This window comes from Nelumbo lutea, chromosome 3, assembly GCF_056320005.1.
Source record: "Nelumbo lutea isolate HS-2025 chromosome 3, American lotus-T2T, whole genome shotgun sequence".
NCBI lineage: Eukaryota > Viridiplantae > Streptophyta > Magnoliopsida > Proteales > Nelumbonaceae > Nelumbo > Nelumbo lutea.
This window is the reverse complement of record NC_142686.1, coordinates 112,516,003-112,536,355: the sequence shown is the minus strand read 5'-3', so window position 1 is coordinate 112,536,355 and position 20,353 is coordinate 112,516,003. Positions and strand designations below refer to the sequence as shown.

Genomic DNA, 20,353 nt, shown 5'->3' with positions numbered 1-20,353 from the left:
CCCATAGAAAATCAATTCCTAGATGAAATCTAGCTTTGGGATCAAAATCTGCAACATGTGACGAGCTTCATAGGATTTAGGCTTATAAAATGAGACTCCAGCTTTGGGATCGACATCTAGAGCTTCTTTGCTGCTACTCGAACCACAGTTGCAGAAGCTTCTCTATTGTCCAAGACATGTCCGGTTTTCACCATCGACCAACTAATTGCATCTCGAAATCCTGGACATCGCGTTGTGCGGCTGCCACAGTTACAATTGTTCTTGGAGAGAGAGAGAGAGAGAGAACCATACAACAATAGTTTTGCTTGTTCGCAGAGCAGATGAAGTAAAAGAAAAACCAAAGCAAAAATAGGCAAGAATTTTCACTATTCTTATTTGCAACTCTCGTGCATTTGCACCAGTACAAATAAAATTCCACTACAAACAAAATGAGATCTAGGAAAACCCAGACACGGAAATGGTAGTCGATCATTTTATAAAGATTTTTAATTCTAGACAAACGGAAAATCTTCCTCAGTGTCAACTTACAAGGGAGCCCAAAAGGGCATGAGATACTGGCATCTTACTTCTTACCCTTCAATTGCAGGACAGCGGGAGAACCACCATCTTGAGAACCAATCACATTTCCAAAATAAGCCCTTATTTGTGCAGTCTTAAATGAAAAATAGATAATCATGTTGCCCATAGGAAAGACTAAATACAATGTGGCGTAGCACAAGCAGGCAATATCCACTTTATGCAATTGATTTCTAGGCCTTGAAAAAAATATATGAACTGTACTAGTTATTCCCCCCCCCTCCCCGCAAGTAATGCAATATACCATGGTTACGCCTGCCAACAACTATGTTACAGTCAAGTCTACATAACATATTACATTGTCGGAGACTCTGATCCCCAGCTGTAAAAGACAGAAAAGGGGGAAAACGATAAAAGAAAAGGAAAAGAATTACTTTATAAGTTAAGCCTAAACTACTCCCAAGAACCCGGCAAAATTTACATATGAAAGAAAGAAACGAGGATAAATGCGAGGGCAAATATTGCTGCCCTTCTATGATATGGATGACGGAAAAAAATGGCAAGGACTAACAAACAGAAGGGCAAAAGAGGCATTTCAAGTATAATGAATGTTTACAGGAGCAACAAGATTGTTTTTTTTTTTGGCCCACGAAGGACAAACCATGGACGCAGAGAGGATCAACATAACCAAGAGATTTGTGAATTCCGATGCGCTGCGGTGACATCCGTTGATAGAGAACCCGAAACTCAACCACTCGTTCTGTTTGGTCCACTTACCCTTAGGTATGGATCATTTTTTCCCATTTGAACGAGGAAAGCTGTCCCGGTCAACACCTCTTGTAATTCCTCTGGCTCGGGCAGAAATCAAATAATGTTAATATATGGATGCAATGAAGTCATCGTACTGAATATGGTTCCGAACCTGTGACATTGGCGCCATTTACAGCCATCTCTGATGAGTTGTTACCGCTGGGGGGTATCAATGAACAATCTTCCCCACTTGATTGCCTAGTGCCCGAATTGTTGGGTGAGCAATTGGAACAGCCTCTTGGAACCGCGGGATCTTGGTCGCCATGAATTTCTTCATCTGAACTGCCATTACCATCGGGTGTTCTTGAAGCAAGACACGTGGCGGTTACTTTCCTACCAGCCAAAGATCCATGGCTCACTGTTGAAGCAACAGAACTGATGGCAGTATCTTTTGGGTTCTTATCTAGCCTATGCTTCTTTGTCAGCTCAAGCTCCGCTTCTTTACCAATTGATTTCCGTTTTGACCTAGGAGAGGAGTCTGTAGTTCTGTTATCTGAAGAAGTCTCTGTTTTATTCCTTGGTGGTGGGTTGTAATCTTCATCATCATCGTCATCATCATAGTCAACCAATCCACCAGATCCAGGCCTACGAAATCAAGACAAAACATATGTACGCATCAGAATGACATTTGCAATAAAACATTCTAAATCTCCTAAAAAAGAGGCTACATTAATACCTCAGCAATGGGTAACTGACGGTGGCTCCATTGGGTAAGCCAGGTTGGCTTTGTTGGCTATGGACATGTGATGTGCGAGCAGATGCAGTATCTTCTTCATCACTGCCAAATAAAAACGACTCAGTGGAGATAAATTCAAAATGGAAACAACATATATTATCTTCACAAGTTGTAACCTGTCCTCATTGAAGTAATCCTCCTCTTCTTTCTCAAGAGCCCGTTCATCAATTCGCTTTCTTGGGTCAACCACATTGGTAGGACCTCTAGTTTCACAGCTCTCCAGGGACTGACAAATAACATGTCATATAACAAGAGCTGTTAAATGTCAAGCTTGTATGTCTATATATCCATCTATTCATCCATCTACCTATACGTCTGCATGTGTGTGTGAAAAAGAAATACATAAAATATAGTTATCCACCTGCTCATATTTAATTTTCAGTGCTTGAATAGATCCAAGGTAATCAAAATTGGCTAGCTGATTCCAGTAAGAATCCATTATGTATGCAATTAAGATTTTGAGGTTTTCCTGCATAAAAACATATTTATATATTAGCAGAACAAATTGTAGTTGTGAGAACCATAAAATGAGAGTAGAATAAGAAAGAGAAGCACCTTTCGAATATACTCAAACAGTTCCAGAACAGCAGAATTGAGTAGATTATAACGGTTTCCGTTACTAACGAAAGCTTCTACAATTGATCTTAGAAGATTATTCTTGACAATATGCCGCAGCAGATGGTCATCCTGCATAATCATGAGTTCAGTAAACAACTCACATCCATAGCTTAGGAGCCTATCACAAATGCTGTTCCAGTAGATAGAATAGGAAATGAAAGTATAAATATTAGGCTGTGTTTGGTTTGGAAGAAAAGATAGGGAAAGGTAGGGATACTTGGTACAGGGTTCCCTACCTTTCCCTTCCTCTCCTTACCTTTTCTTTCAAACCAAAGGCAATCTTGAGGTTAATATCCATGCATAAACTGAATGAAGAATTTTCTTTTCTCTCTCTTATTTGATAAAACAATTTAACGTGTAAATTAGTTTGACCCTAATTAATATTCTTAGCACTAAAGGTTTATGCACTAGAATCTCTGTAGTCTAAGTAACCCTTGAATCAGAACAGGAAAAGGAGGACTGCAGATTTCATTTGATACGACTACCAAGCTGGGGAATGGTCCTTCCCAGTGGCATGACATCAAGTCACGAGGATATAAAATACAAGGATTAAGGAAAAGCGACAATATAGAATCACATTCCAACAGTTTTTCCAACTCCAGAGAAAAAAAGCAACAATATAATCCAATGCCAATTCAACCAACTGAAGGATTTCACAATCCAAAGCTGACACATATTGCACATCAGAACATGGTATTTATTTGCTATCCTAGAACTTAATTTAATTCCTCAATGGCACTCATGTGAAACCAGACAATTCACAACTCAGATGTGAAGCACACAAGTAACAACACTTTCCTACCACACAATGCATAATGAAATAAGATAATTACATGCAAAAAATTACAAATATCGTTTTCTATGCATTAGTACACTTTATGGAGTGCATCTTATATTTAGAATGCAAGCACTCACATTGCGAGAAATGATAGTGCGCATAAATCGGACAGCAGAAACAACTAGGTACTTTTCCTTTCTGCGAGTTAGAAACAAGACCTTTTCTATCACATTATTGTGGAGAAAATTGCACCTAGAAACAGAAAACAAGACCATGTCAGAAGCTCGTATTATTGAAAAAACAGAACCACCACACCAATTCTGAATAGTTAAATCGTGCCCACAAAATTTTTATAAATTACTTTATCCTGTACGGATGGTGAAGAACGCAAAAGCATAGCAATTCACAGATGTTTAATAAAATTTCAGGCTTTGTAGCAGCTTGATTTTCAGTCCTTCCACCAGAGCCAGATGATTTACTACATTTTGCAGCACCTTTCAAGGGGCATGATAATGTTATAAGATCAATTAAATGATCCAAGTGTTTCTCATAGAAAATCTCTATAATAGTGTCCCTCTGCAACAAAAAGAAAGAAATAAAGAATGTGTTAATCAATGTAATATTGTCAATGCATAAGAACTATCATATAGAGAACCAACTATTAAATGCTCTTAATGCTAATTTTACTAGAAAGTAGAAATAGTTTACAACAATTCAGACCAGAAAATACAATCAAATTCAACTGGGCATTCAATGCCTTGCATGTCGAAACTCAATGGACACCATATGCAAAAATACATCATGGACATATAAACATATTAAACTATTTAAGATTTAGCATGCCATGTAATAAAAAATACAAGATGGAACTGCCTAACAGTGCCATCCAGTCAAAACAACTAATGAGAAAGGATTATAGCATATTATGGAGCAATAGAAAAATTAGAAAAGCTATCTAAAAACATACATATGAAAATGAGCAGCACAAAAAACAGAAGAAACCTATATTAACTGATAGATGTAAGTATTCCTAAGTAAACCTAATTGTAGAACATTGATTTCCAGAAATTTTAAAGTGAGACATCCAGTCAAACCACTAAATAAAGTGAGCAGCACAAACAACACCATTGGAACCATTTAGTTCAAGGCACCAGTGTTTTAAAAGTGCAAGGCGCAAAAATACAAAAAATTGTTAAAAAATCAAAAAATAAAGTCAGAAAATTCTAAAACAAAACACCAAAAATTCAAAAAAATAAAAATAAACATAATATTGATAAGAAATATAAACTTAAATTTTAAAATTAATGTTTTGAAAAACCTATTATCTAAAATTAAAATACATAAACATAACATGTAAAGCATATCCAAATGAAAATTTAAAAATAAAATCAAATATATAAAACATTTTCAAGCATGTAAAGCCCACAATCTCTTTTTTTCCTCAATTGCATTACTTCAAGTAGCTAATGTGATGTAAAACATATTACATTCCTGATTCTACGAGCCGCCTTTGTGCAACACCTCTCGAGGCAAGCCCATACAAGTCCATGTTAGGGTTTTAAATTCTTAGTTCTCACGCAAAAAAATGATGATTTTATAATTTTAATTGCTTTTTAAGAAGATATTTTAGTAGGATTAATGAATGAACAACATAATCAAATAGGGGGTTCCAGAGCTAAGGCGCTAGGTTCAAGAAAAGCAAAAAAGAATAAAATTTTCAAAAGATGCATGCCTAGGTGCACCAGCCATGTATCTTTTGTAAGTGCTGCACCAAGGACCTGGGCAAAGCACCTATCCTAAAATGCGCCTCATCTATGCACCTAGGCGTGCCTTCTAAATCAGTGATAGTGACAAAGTTGAGAAAATTTTCCTCAACCATCATTGAATCACAAGACCAAGGTTTAAAATGTCGATGTTGAAGGAAACGTCGCTTACCAAAATATAGGACATATGTCGGAAATGTTGAGGGGAAATATTGTAAAAATTAGACATTGTGGAAATATTATGAAATATGTGGGAATATGCAATGATACTTTGTAAAATGATAAAAGAAGCATTAATACATATTTCTAGACAATTATCTTATTCCCAGCCATTATATAAAGCTAAGAAACTAAAATCAATAATAAATTAGTAAATGGCGATTTAGTGATTTATTATGCATTTACATGTTCTTACAAGGTTATCTGATATTTTCTTTTCTTATTTTTAATTATGACTTAATATAAATTCTAATATATTTATTTAACACTAGTAAATAAAAATACATTTATTCTGATTTTTTAAATATTAATGTTATAATACATTATGTTTTATTATAAATTTAATAAACTGTTTCTCCTTATTAAGATTATGATAAATTCTGATTTCTTATAAAACTTAATGAATTTATTATGATTTTTAATACTAAACTTATAATAAATTATGATTTAGTATAAAACTTAATAAATTTATTCTGATTTTTTATATTAAATGTAGAATATGATTTAATAAACATTTTCTGATTTTAATAAATACTTTAAAAAATACTAACTAGTTAATATTTTATTACTTGAAAAATATTTTATGTTTTACATTATAAAGTAATTAATTTGTTCTTTTGTTTTTATATTTTGTTAATTCTTTTTTATTAATATTTTATTTGAAATATTAAATTGAAATTATTAATGGAATAATTTATATTAATATACTGTATTATAATAATATAATATACTAATATTATATTATTAATGTACATTAGTCGATATCCTATTGACATTATTGACATCCTGTCAACATAATAGGAAAAACTGTCTTTTTTTTTTGTTATTTGGAGCGATTTGTCGACCGAAATAATGTAACTTTTATATTACTATCCATTTTCATGTCAATGAGCCTCAACATCGACATATATCGGGCGACATTAATGGCATTTCGCGACATTTGAAACCATGCACAAGACTACTACAAAAGCATGTAAATGATGCATCAATTTCTTGAATGAAACCAAATACTGTTTGCAGCTTGTCCAATGAAGTAGATCTTGTGAAACTATTACACTGATCTAAAATTATACAGAAGCCCATTCGTTACTGATTCCTAAATTGATTTTAACTGAGCCCTCCAGATTGCATATAATTGCAGCCCATTGAACAAGAGCCCTCTCAGTTTTTTAAATGAATATGTCACCCTTGGTTTGGAATAATCAAAGGCTACCATATTTTTATATTTTTCATGTCCTAATTTGCTTTCTTGAGCAAGGTTCTAAGATCTTGCAAACACCACCCTTGGAAGTTCAGCCAAACACTTTTCCATGAAGAGAAAAGACTTCAGATCTTCCAGAACTACCCATACTTAACAAAAGATATTTACAAAATGAGATTATTATGACAACACAGTGAACTCAAGGTTTGCCATGCAAAGGAGACTAAGACCAATTTTAAAAAATAGCATTTGGTTAGTAGGTAAACTCAAGGTTTGGCATTTATCTTCGTGAAACAAGGTTGAAGATTGAAAGTTCTATGGTGGCCTGGTGAGTTTTGTCCCAAAATGATCAAAACTAGATAGAAAAATAAAATAAAATAACGAACCCACAGATTTCCTCAAAATCCAACCCCCCCCCATGGGCAAATTTTTTTTGATAAATGAGTAATGATTTTAGTAATAAGAAAAGGAAATGTAAATTCACCCTAAGAGGAAGCACAGGCTGTTACCTCCCCTTGAAGGTGACAGCATAACCAAACTCTTGACAGAATACAATCATAAGGTAGCCCAAAATAATTCAATCCTTGAGACCCCTTGCTTAGCCAAAGAATCAGCCATAGCATTTGCTGATCTGTTAACCCACTGAAATCTGACTGACATATTCCTTGTGAGCCAATTAGCTTTCTTAAGAAGATCCCTGTAGCCCCAGAAAACTGTTTCTGGGCACCCTTTACATCTCTTTTATAGACTTCTTACATTCGAATTACAGTCCCAGTAGAAAAGAACTCAAGTAGCCAGAAATTATAAGCAAGGAAAATTACAAAATAGATATCTGGAAATATAAACTGAACAAAATGGTAGTTAATACAAACTAATAGTTTCATAAACAAAAAGGGAAACTACTAATTGTTTTTTTAAACTAGTAATTATAAACATTCTAAAAAAATAGGAAAATCACTCAAAAAAAAAGAGCTTGTTTCATTATTCTGAAAGGCTAGTGTGTGTATCAATTAAGAAACTGTATTTGTCCCCAAATTCCTTTGCACCTAGATTGAATCAAATGTGCCTTTAAAAAACTTCTCTCCACAAGCTTGATCCATATAATATTGAGGAATGCCGTGTTTCCCAATCTATGAAGGTGCTTCCAATTTGCTGCAATTTGTTACAAATAATTCCTCTCCAAATGTCTCGATCCTACTCCCAAACTCCACAATCATTTACTGAGGAGAGCATGTTCATCATTCTAATAGGTCAAAGTCCTAATCCCCCACTGCTTTTAGGAGAACATGCCTTTTTTTTTGGATCAGAAACGATAACTTTCATTATGGATAAATTAACCTTAAATACAGAATTCAACCATTATTAGAAAAGGTTGATCCAATAAACATCTAACATTACCGCACTGTCCAAAAAAGACTCTCCCTTACAGTCCCTTGTTTTGCTAGGGTGTCAGCAAAACCATTTGCTGATCTCCTTACCCACTTGAACCAAACACCCACCTCCCTTGTTATGCTAAGAATTTCCCTTATCAGCTGTCTATATTGTCAAATTCCCAGATGCCTTGATTGCATCCACGCACTGCCCAAAAAAGACTCTCCCTTACAGTCCCTTGTTTTGCTAGGGCATCAGTAAAACCATTTGCTGATCTCCTTACCCACTTGAACCAAACACCCACCTCCCTTGTTATGCTAAGAGTTTCCCTTATCAGCTGTCTATATTGCCAAATTCCCAGCTGCCGTGATTGCATCCACCCAATTACCAACTTGGAGTCTCCCTCTATCTCAATCTGCTGTAGCCCCAACTGTTTGGCCAGTTTTACACCTTGATGTAGTGCCAACATTTCCGCTCTTAAGGAATCTCCAACTCCTACTGGACCTGAAAACAAAGCCATTATCTTGCCTTCATCATCTCTGAAAACGCCTCCTATACCAGATGGGCCTGGATTACCTATAGAGCTTCCATCAAAAAGTTCAGTTTCACCCTTTGTTGTGCTGGTGGGAACCAAACTTCCTGTATCATAGCTTTGGAAGTAGTAGTAGATGCCACAATACCCCAACTTCTATAAATGTCTTCAACTGAGAAATCCTTAAAAAGATCACAGGATTTCAACCAATGGATAACCTTAGTAGTCATTCCTTCCACAACCTCTTCCTTGGATCTAAATCTGCCTTTAAAGATTCAATTGTTTCTTTCCTCCCACACTGACCACAATACAGCAGCTCTAGTGGCTCTCCACATAATCCTTCCACGAACTGTTGGTTGCCTGTAAAAAGTTGGATCAAAGAGGTTCACCGCGCTCGACGAGGGAGTCCACCTGCAGCCAAAGAGAGAAGAGAACCAAGACCAAATAAAGAACGCAAAGGGACATGAGATTAGTAAATGTGAAATTGTCTCACCAGAACCCAAGCAGAGGCAACAAACATGGGAGGAGAGGCACATATTTGGCCTCTTTTCAGCAATAAATCCAAGGTGTTGATTTTTTGGAGTACCACTTCCCAACAAAAAGCCTGAATTTTAGGGGGTACATGGCTACCCCACACCTCCTTTGGAGGAAAGTTCCCAACAAGGTTAGAGGTCTGAAGCAAAATGTTATAAAAAGAAGAGAAATTGAAAAACCAGAAGGGGAAGGCTTCCAAATTCTGCTATCACTACAGGACTGATCAAGAAAGACTTCCCCTAACTGAGTGGTCAAATCATCAACCATCCCCATTTCAGAATCCCTTAGACCTCTTCTCAAGCCCAAATCCCGGGAGTTATCAACAAACACCGAAGAGATCACTTTTCTTTTGTTTTCAGACAAGGAGTAAATAGAAGGAAATAAATCTCTAAGGGAGTTTTCACCAACCCAAACATCTTCCCAAAACAAGACTTTATTTCCAACGCAGACATCATATTTCAAATAAGGAAGCATAAGAGGCAAAATACCTTGAATAGCTTTCCAAGGAGAACACTGAGAAGCCCCAGGGTCGAATTTTTCATCCCAGCCGTTATCTGCCAATCCATGAATACTAACAATCACTCTAAACCAAAGTCTGTCTTGTTCCATCGATAGTCTCCAAATCCATTTCCCCAGCAAAGCCATGTTTCTTAATCTTATATTTCCTAACCCAAGGCCTCCATCATCCCTACTCTTAGAAACCACCTACCACTTCACTAAGTGATCCTTCTTAGTATCCCCTGGTTCCCACAAGAAATCCCTCATTATCTTCTCTAACTAGTTAGCTACTTTCATTGGTACTCTAAAGGTAGACAGGAAATAAACTGGCAGGTTAGCTAAGGTTGACTTGATTAGGGTTATCCTACCCCCTAAAGAGATGTAATTCCTCTTCCAATTTGCTGACCTCTTGGAGAATCTTTCAATTACAGGGTACCAAAAACTCTCAACCATTAGGTTCCCTCCCAGTAGTAGCCCCAAATATTGTAAAGGCCAGCCCCCCCCCCCCCCCACTTCACACCCCAAAATCCTAACTAGGGAATCCACCTCCTCTCCCATAGATTGAGCCCTGCCACACGAATTTTTCCCCAGTTCACTTTAAGATTGGACTTCCATTCAAATTGAAGCACTAGACTCTTTAAGTTTCGTAATTCCCCTTCCTCCCCTTCACAAAATAAGATGATGTCATCCGCAAATTGTAAGTGTGTGACCACCACCTCTTCCCTACCAATCCTCCAACCTCTTATCAAATTGTTAGCATTGGCCCTCGAAATCATGACACTCAACACATCAGCTACTAGGGTAAAGAGGAATGGAGACAATGGATCTCCTTGCCTGATACCCCTCTTTGCAGGAAAGAAACCCCTAGCTACACCATTCACCAATATTGAGAAATGACGTGAAGAAATGCATCCCTTTACCCAACTGCACCATCTCTCCCCAAACCCTCTCCGCTTGAGAACCTCTAGTAAAAAGTCCCAGTCCACCATGTCATATGCCTTTTCAAGATCCAATCAGCAAACCAACCCTCCTTTCTCCTCCTCTTCACCTCAACACATTCATTGGCAATAAGTATTTGATCTACAATTTGTCTTCCTTCTACAAAGAACCATTAATACGGTGAGATTAGAGACGGAAGGATCTTTTTTAATCTTAGCGCTAGGACCTTAGAGATGATCTTATACATTCTTCCCACCAGGCTTATAGGTCTGAAATCCTTTGGTTGGAGAGCGTCCTTCTTAGGAACCAAGGCAATAAAAGTTGCATTTGCTCCCGAGTTAAATTTGCCTCTCATAGAACTCTTCAAAAACCTCAAACAAATCCTCTCTAATTATCTCCCAACAATCTTGATAGAAGGCCATCGAAAAACCAACAGGCCCAAGAGCTTTAGCTCCATCCATGGAGAAGATTGCATTTCTCACTTCTTGGGCTTCAAATCTTCTTTCCAAAGATTCCAAGAAGACACTATCTTCCACCCTCCACTCCAAGTCCTCTAAGCTCTCACTAGGTCTCCCAGGGTTGTCATACACTAATTTGAAGTGATTAACCAAAGCTTGAGCTATATCATCTTCCCTTGTCAACAATTGCCCATCCCACCCCAATTTTGAAACAGAATTCTTCCTTCTCCTCCATTTTGCCGACGAATGAAAAAACCTTGTATTGATGTCCCCTTCCTTTAAGCCATTTGCACCTGGATTTTTGCCTCCAACTTATCTCCTCCATCCTAAGAAGATCTTCCAATTCTTGTTTCAAATTCCATCTTTCCACCCTACCCTCTTCCCCCAGCCTTCTTTCAGCTTCTAGTCCATCTAGCTCCTGCACTCTCTGACTGATTTCCACTTTCTTTTGCTCTAATCTACCAAAAACCTCTTTATTCCAAATCTTTAGTCTAGCTTTCAAGAGTTGTAGTTTCTTGTAAAACCTATACCCCTTCCATTGGAATTCCACTTAGTCCACTTCCCACCATTCTTTTACCTTAGCTAGAAACTCTGGATGAAGTAACCACATGTTTTCAAACCTAAAAGGGTACGGGCCTCCATCTAGTCTTTCTAGAGACAACCTGATTAGGCAATGATTTGAAATAGGTCTCCACAATGTTGTAACACCAAAAATCCCCCATTCATCTTCCCAATCCACTATAAAGAGGAACCTATCCAATCGACAACAGGTAGGGTTTTCTTGGAAGTTTAACCAAGTAAAATTTGCTTGCTGAAGAGGGAGGTTCCGCAATGCAAAATTCTCCACAAAGATTAAACTCTCTCATGCTAGATGTAACCCTACGACTAGGGTTGTTACGTTGAAAAGATGATCAGTCACCTAAAGGGCCTGGCCTCAAATTCCAACCCTCCAAGAAATTCAACCTCTTCTGCATTAGCTCATTCAGGTATGGACTTCTACCAATCATGCAACTATCTCAAGTAATCGTAGGATCCCTTAGATTATTGATTCTGGTGCTTCTGATCATATGACCAGCCTTTTCACCTTGTTTGTTTCTTATGATTTACTCCCTAGCTGTGACAAAATCACCCTAGTCGATGGCTCTCTTGCTCAAATCTCTGGCAAGGGAACCATCAAGGCTACAAATCCCTTGGTACTTCATTCTGCTCTTCATGTACCCAAACTAAATACAAATTTGTTGATTGTAAGCAGCCTAACTAAGTCTTTGAACTATTGTGTAACATTTTTCCTTCCTACGATGTTTTTCAGGATCTGGAGTCTCAGAAAGTGATTAGGAGTGTCCATTAGGCGAATGGAATACATCTGTTGGACACTCCTGGACAGAGCCATAGACAACCTGGAAAAACTGCTTTTGGATCTTGTAGAGAAACTGATGTGATCTGAAAAGACAGTTACTTTTCAAACAGAGTCAAGGAAGTAAGTCTAAAAGCTGATCCGAAACTGATCTGATCTGAAACTGATCTGATCCGATCAGAAATACCAACACAAAACCGATGTGATCTGAAACTGGTCTGATCCGATCAAGAATACTAACACAAAACTAATCTGAAATCAATCGCCTATCAATCTAATATGTTGTTCTCTGAAATCACTACTGTGGGCCCACTACTGTGAGAGCAAAAATAGGGTTTCAACTGTAGGTTTGAGGATCTGAAATCACTAAAATGCTCAGTTGCACTGTCCAAGCAGTCCGCACCAGTGGGACTTGTCGTAGGGCACTGTGAGACCCTAAAAACTAATCCCCTTTGAAGAGGAGAGTTCGGCCCAACAATCAAACCCTAGACAAACTTAATCACAGTTCGACAAGCCAAACCCTAGAGCAAACTTGAACACAGTTCGGCCCCTCTTTCTAGATAGGTCCAACCTATCTCGGTTGATTGCAATCTCTAAAAATCAGTAAAGAAACAAACTTACTTACTGATTACCTGCCTTCGGTGTACTGTCTTCTAGGGTTACCTGAACCCTAACCTTCGCTTCCTCTTCCTAATTACCAACTCTCTGTAGGCTGCGGCAAATCTTCAACTGCTGCGAACCTCTCCTGGTAATCTCCAAGATTCAACCGCCAAAAAACTTCTTCAAGACTTCCAGCCCTAGCTAGTTCTCATGTGGTCGGCTGGACTAGATACACATGAGAAGCCCTAGATAGGCTCTGATACCATGTAGAAGATCAAGATTGTAATCAGTCTTGAATCCTAAAAGGTTTTAGGTTTGTAAAACATAAAAGAAGATGAGAGAAAAGGAGAGAATAGAAGAGAAGCAAGAGAACACAAGTTGCTGAAAGGAGGGACATATTCTAACTCATCTGCCGCCGCCACTTCAACTTAATATTTATATGTTATGCTAGTTACAGGAAAGGACACATCTGCCCTTGGTGTTTACATCATAACACTTAACAATATGAAACTGAAAAGTAAATAACAACTAGAATAACAGAAAAACATAACAAATAGACTAGGTACATTCTACCCTACGAACAGAGTGGCCCCACCTACAGATCTACATCTTCAGAGTTTGTAAGTTGAGTCAAGTTATGTCATTTTCGTTTGGTCATCTTTTTCAGCATTAAGTCGTTTATTCCCAGAACTATTGAAGGGAATTAATTTGTCCAGTCCTCATTGTGAGTCTTGTGAGTCTTGTGAGTTGTCAAAACATTGTAGAAGCAGTTATCCTTTGAGTAATAAAAGATATTCACCATTCCATATTATGCACACTGATGTGTGGGGGCCTTACCACTTACCTTCTATGAATGGCTACAAATATTTTATCTTGTTCAATGATGATTTTTCACGATTCACTTGGATATTTTTTATGAAATCTCGTGATGAGGTTCCAAACTTGTGAGGCAATTCCATGAATTTGTTCTAACCCGGTTTGATACAAAAATAAAATTTTCAGATCCGACAATGCAAAAGAATATTTTAAGAAAAACATAACTTGTGATCTCACTGATTTGGGGGTTATTCACCAAAGCTCGTGTTAGGACCCCAGAACAGAACAAAGTTGCTGAAAGAAAAAATCGGCATATTGTTGAAGTTGCGAGAAGTATCCTATTTGCCTCACATGTCCCTACAAAATTTTGGGGTGATGTTCTTCTCACTGCAACCTACCAAATCAATTGTATGCCATCCAGGATTTTGGGGTTTAAGTCTCCCTTCAGTCTTCTTCATCCGGGCAAAGATCTTTTATCTATTCCACTTCGTGTCTTTGGCTGCACTTGTTATGTACATATCCCAAGTGTCCAGAGACATAAATTTAAACCAAAAGCCCACAAGTGTATTTTCCTTGGTTATTCCCCAAACAAAAGGGTTATTGTTGTTTTGATCCGAAGACTGGAACTCGGTATGTCTCAAGGGATGTCACCTTTGATGAACTTTCTTCTTTTTATGATTCTTCTCGGGAGAGGCATTGTCCAAAGGGGGAGAATTTGTCATTGTTGTTTGCTCTCCCCCTTCCTGTCCCAGTTGAGTCTTCTTTTGAGACCCCTCTCCTTCAAATGAGTCAAGGGAGGATCAGTCATCTCATTCTCATTCCAGTGTTCCTATCCTTCCTCCGTTACCTCCTCGTCCTCTTTTTAATTCCAGGTTGTACCAATGGCAGAGAACTATAAGTGAGCAGATTGTTTCCCCTACACCACATGAACCTCTTGCACTTCCAGTCATAGAAGAGACAACAGGTACTGATACAACCCCTTTGGAGCCATCCTTTCTAGATCTTGATATCCCTATTGCTATCAGGAAAGGAAAAAGGAAGTGATCTGCACATTGCATTTCCAAACACTTTTCTTATAGTTTGCTCTCTCCTTCATATTTTGGCTATCTTTTTTCTACTGCTTCTAACCCAATACCCAGGTTTGTGTCAAAAGCTCTTACTATTCCAGAATGGAGGGATGCTATGAGAACAGAAATTGATGTCTTGCACAAGAATGACACTTGGGAAGTGATTGATTTACCTAAAGGGAAGGAACCAGTAGGTTGTAACTGAGTTTTCTCCATCAAATATCATGCTGATGGCACCATTGAAAGGTGCAAGGCTAGGTTGGTTGCAAAAGGTTATACGGAGACATATGGGATTGACTATCTAGAGACCTTTGCTCCTATTGCCAAGATGACTTATGTGAGAGTTCTGCTATCTCTGCACTCAGACTGGCCACTTTACCAGCTAGGTGTAAAGAATGCAATTCTGAATGGAGAGTTACATGAGGAGTTCTATATGTCTCTTCCTCCAGGGATGTATGAAACAAATATGAAAGGGAAAGTCTACAAACTGAAGAAATCTATTTATGGACTTAAACAGTCCCCTAGGGCATGGTTTGAAAGGTTTAGGGCTGCCCTTGTTAACTTTGGCTCTGTATAGACTCAATCTGATCGTACCCTCTTTGTGAAGAGGAGAGGATCTTTGGCAGTTTATCTGATTGTGTATGTTAATGATATTGTTATGACTGGTAATGATGTATCAAGGATTAATGATCTTAAATATTTCCTTCATACAGAGTTTGAGATGAAAGATCTGGGGGAAAGATAAGGGAAGTACTTGACTTGCCCTCTGAAACAGGGAAGATGGGTGCTAGATCAGTTGCTACTCCTATTGATACGAGTCATAAACTCTCTACCTCAGATGGAGTATTGTTGAAAGATAAGGGAGTCTTCCAAATGCTACTTGGGAAGCTTCTCTATCTATGCATGACTCAGCCAGACATTGCATATGCTATCAGTTGCATTAGTCAATTCATACATGCTCCTAGGGACACTCACACGGCAGCAACAGAGCAAATTCTATGTTATTTGAAGGGTTCTCCAGGAAAGGGAATTCTATTTTCTAAGCATGGTCATATGAATCCTGAAGCTTACATAGATGCTGATTGGGTCGGACATATTGATGACAAAAGATCTACCTCTGGATACTGTAGCTTGGTAACAAGTAATATTGTCTCTTGGAGAAGCAAGAAACAATCAGTTGTTGCCAAATCTTCAACCGAAGCTAAATAAAGAGCCATGGTTCATGAAGTTTCTGAACTGTTGTGGCTTCGATCCTTGATGGGGGAACTGGGTATTGAGCATGATAAGCCATTGATGTTGTATTGTGATAATCAGGCTTCCATCTACATTAATCACAATCCAGTGCAACATAACAAAACCAAACATATTGAAGTTGACAGACACTTCATTTGATAAAGAGTGGCTTCTAGAGAAGTGTGTCTACCTTTCATCACTTTTGAAGGATAGTTAGTTGATTTCCTCACCAAGGGCATTCCCAAGGAAAGGCCAAGAGCATTCTCAAAATAAAGGATCCACATCTACATTATAGGGCAGCAGCCAATTTTCAATATTTAGAAGTGTACCTTTCCAATTAGAATGGGTTACCACTAATATTTGGAAGTGTACTGCCTCAAACATATGATGTGGCACTACAGAAATATCATTCTTCATGGCAATCTCTAGGATTGTCCTTACACGCAACCTTCAAATGTGACCTCCTACCTCATCCCTTGTATCAACCAGATCCCCTTACCTCAATCCTTTCCCTCCTGCAAACTCAAATCCAGTCATTGGCAATGAGGGATCCATCAAGGATATGACAACCGTTGACAAACGCCCTCTAAGTCCAGTTAGCCCACACCTTAGAGATCACCTTATAAATGTTGCCTAACAAATATATGGATTAAAGCTGTTGTGAAAATCCATAAGAAAGTCATCTAGTACCAAGGCCTTTCCACCATAACAATACACAACTCTAAGGGTACAAGTCAACCCTAAAGATCATATGAAGAGTCATTGATTTTAGTATTACTACATGCACAAGGACAAAGTCATGATGCTTTAGGAGTACCATACTTGACATCACACTAGAAAATTGTTGATAAGTCACCAGCTAGAGAAGGAAACTCTTTGAAGGCTGAAAAATTAGCACTTCTCCAAAGTCTCAAGCTTAGTAGTTCAATGGGCTATGGGCCTGACTGATTTAACCTAAGTCATCTCATAAGATAATCCAGGTTATTGGTATCTACAATGAATCACTAATTCAATTAGATTTCCAGGTCAGCGAACAGTCTGGCCAAGGGAACAAAAATTTTCTGGTCAGTTCCTTATACTTGTCCTACATTTCATTTCAGGAACGTATGGTCATATGTACTGCTTACTATATGGTGCTTTCACTGTATAAGGTTATAATTGTGAACATCCTATCTGTTCTTCTTATGGACTAAGCACTCCTGTTTCCCTAGATAGAACCATCTGAGGCAAGTTCTTCCTCGGCAATATGAATAAATCGATCTCAAAAGTTGTGATAGATAGGAATTATGAGAAGTACATGCTCTTAGAGTATCAATAAGCACCAAGGGCAACCATTTCCAAATCTGTCCCCATGTACATAGAATAAAATTTAAGAAAACATGAAAATTGGGCAGGCCAATCTTTCAAAATTGTGAAATGGGCTCAAGTGTGCATGCCTGAGAAGAAATAGAATATAATTCTATACCCCATTTAACTTTTTGGAGTATGGTCCTTTATCCCAAAGCACATGAATGACTTCACAAAGAATATTTCTGTAGATGTGGATTGGGCAACCAGGTTCAGTTTTATGAGTATCAATGGTGTGGGCACTTGTCACTTCATGATGAATTCCCATCAGGTTAGGATAAAGGTTATCTATATGGACAGGAGAACTTGGAACCCAAAATTACTCCCTAGCAATTTTCAAACACTCCTTGACCTGACCGGTCAAACTATTCAACCCATTGCCTAGTCATAATACTGGCTTGGGTTAACCCACAACTCACCTTTTAGCAAAAAACCACCGACCCGATCAGAGACTTGGTCAATCAAGCAATTGAACTGTCAACCTGGTCAGCAGGTCACAAGTTAGAGATCCTTTTTCTTTTTGCATTTTTAGTCATTTAAATATTAACAATAGTACTTCCTATTTGTTGCACTGAGTTGTCAAGGTGATGCCTAGGTGGTAAGGCGCTCATGGAGGGTCACCTCACTTAATCACCAATCTAATTTGTACATGGTACTATGAAATCCTTCTATATTCTTAATTGTTTGAAAAATATAATAATAAAATAAATATTTACTAAACTAAAATATCCATTTTTTAATGTTTCAGCCAGAAGAGAGTACTACCACATAGCCCCCCATACCTAATTCATACTTGACTGACAAAAAAATTATAACAAGAAGGGCAGCATCCAATTAACCTAACGTGATTTGCCCCATGGGTGCACTAAGATGGGAGTGTAAAGGGATGAGATTTTGAATGTAAAAAAGGTGTTCGAAGTTGCCTGTTTCGACAAAAAAAAAAAATTATTTGCTCTTAGGCTTCAAGAAAAAACCTATAACATTTTTTTCACAGAATAGCTGTATATGGTGTACATAAGTAGTAGCGGAACTGATGGTTGTAAGCAGCCTATTACAAACAATGAGGTTTTGGCAGTTCAACAAGACAGACAATGTATCCAGCTTCATAAGCTATTTTGGGTATGTTTCGACATGCCATAAAATGGCAGACCTGATGGTATGCATGGCCTGGCTAACTGGTGATGCCATACTAGTATTTTAACATTTTGTCAACTGGAAAGATAAAAGATATGGGATGAATTCAGTAATGTGATATGTAATATCTCCAAAAAATGAGTTTAGCAGAAATGAGAATATTGAGATGGATAAGTAGGAAAACCAGAAAAGAAAAGGATCAGACATGAGCTTGTTTAAAAGAACCTAGGAGTAGATTCAATAGATGATAAGAAAAGTAGATTAGGGGGTACTCAATATGATTTTGAAACATGCAACACCCATTAGGCATTCTTTTAGAGGCGTGGTGCATTTTGGACCATCTCTGGATGGTTTTGAAACACAAAATATCCAATTTCTCTTCCACAGTCCACACCATGGTAAATTGGTTGATTACTATATGTATTGTGGTAAATGATTGAAATATTTTATTTAAAACTTTGCTAACAATACATCTACAACACAGTACAGAACACCTTGTGGAGTGTGGTGTGCTTCAAACCATGTGGTTCCAACCCCCTTAGAAGGCCACACTACCAATGAGAATAGTGCTCTGTTACAAGTTGAAGGATCTTGAATAGCCAAAGCGGACCAAAAAAGGCACAGGATGAAGTAATAAGAAATTATTTAAGGGCACAAAACATGAATATGGCATTAAACAGAACAAAATGGGGGAACAGAATTCATGTAGCTGATCCAATATAAACCAGACAAGGCTTAGTTGAGTTAAAGTCAAGTTCTACAGCCTTTCTGTATACAATTCATAGATGAAGCTGCAAATATGTCATGAAAACAACAATAGGGCTGCAATTAGAGCAGATAGAATCAGATATACCTAGATTGAAATTTGATTACTTAATAATTGAGTTGAAATTGAATCTTATCAATCAGATTTAGATTGAAGTTGAATCAAATTCGCATCGACTTTGGATACTGAATAGCATTGATTAGATAAACTAAAATTAATCAAAACATTGTACATTATTAATAAAATTAAAAAAAAAATGACATCAATATTGAGTATCAAGAATAAAATGAATTGAAAATAACTTCTATGAAAATTGAACCAATGACTCTCTAATAAATAGACAACATTTAAACCAACTTTACCAATAGGTAGAATGTAAATCTAGCGTAGATATATCCATATAGATTTAAATATTATAGACATAATCATGTAATGTACTCTTTTGGTATTTGAAAATCAGAACTCCAACATCAAGGTGAAGTTTCAGAAAAAAGAAACTCAACTTGCAATTTATTCAAATTACTTGAATGAAAGAAAAGAAACTACACAAACACATGAGTAATTATTGCACCTGTGTTCCAGACAATGTATATGGGTCCAATAAACTGCGAAGAATTTCAAGAAACTGGCAATGCATGTCCTCGCCAAAATCTGTTATCATACCTTTAACCTGTAGATGAACCACTATGACTTATCTATCCTTTCAATGAGAAAACAAATTGCAAAGAAAAGACTTAAAAAGCCAAGATGGAAAAATGTCTGAATACTACCCTACAAATATTTATGCTTTTGGTTATCAGAAAAAATATAGCATTCACATTTCCCACCAATATTTATAATGACCTCATTTTTCTTTCTTTTTACCATAGTGACAAGAAGACAATAATTTTAGATAACTTCAGGCAAATAGGAAGCACACACTGTTGGAATACCCAAATGGAGTCATCGGCATTTGGCAGTCCAATACCAAAAATATGTCTGCCTTGTACAGAAAATTACAACCAGCTTCTTAAAATATAATATATAATATAATACGGAATTACACACACATATGTATATAGTA

At 37.3% G+C, this 20,353-nt stretch overlaps 1 protein-coding gene across 2 annotated transcripts in view; it reads right to left on the bottom strand.

Moving 5' to 3' along the window:
* Positions 1-1,092: 1,092 nt before the first annotated feature.
* Positions 1,093-20,353, bottom strand: part of LOC148867698 (uncharacterized) — a 61,503-nt gene continuing 42,242 nt past the window's right edge. For both annotated transcript variants that reach the window (XM_088979490.1, XM_088979489.1), the window contains 8 exons: positions 19,862-19,960; positions 3,820-4,034; positions 3,596-3,710; positions 2,618-2,749; positions 2,424-2,531; positions 2,179-2,288; positions 2,003-2,104; positions 1,093-1,911 (listed from right to left, as the gene is read on the bottom strand). In XM_088979490.1, the coding sequence (XP_088835616.1) occupies positions 1,413-1,911; positions 2,003-2,104; positions 2,179-2,288; positions 2,424-2,531; positions 2,618-2,749; positions 3,596-3,710; positions 3,820-4,034; positions 19,862-19,960 (1,380 nt within the window). In that variant the 3' untranslated portion in view covers positions 1,093-1,412. The remainder of the gene's footprint in view (positions 1,912-2,002; positions 2,105-2,178; positions 2,289-2,423; positions 2,532-2,617; positions 2,750-3,595; positions 3,711-3,819; positions 4,035-19,861; positions 19,961-20,353) is intronic.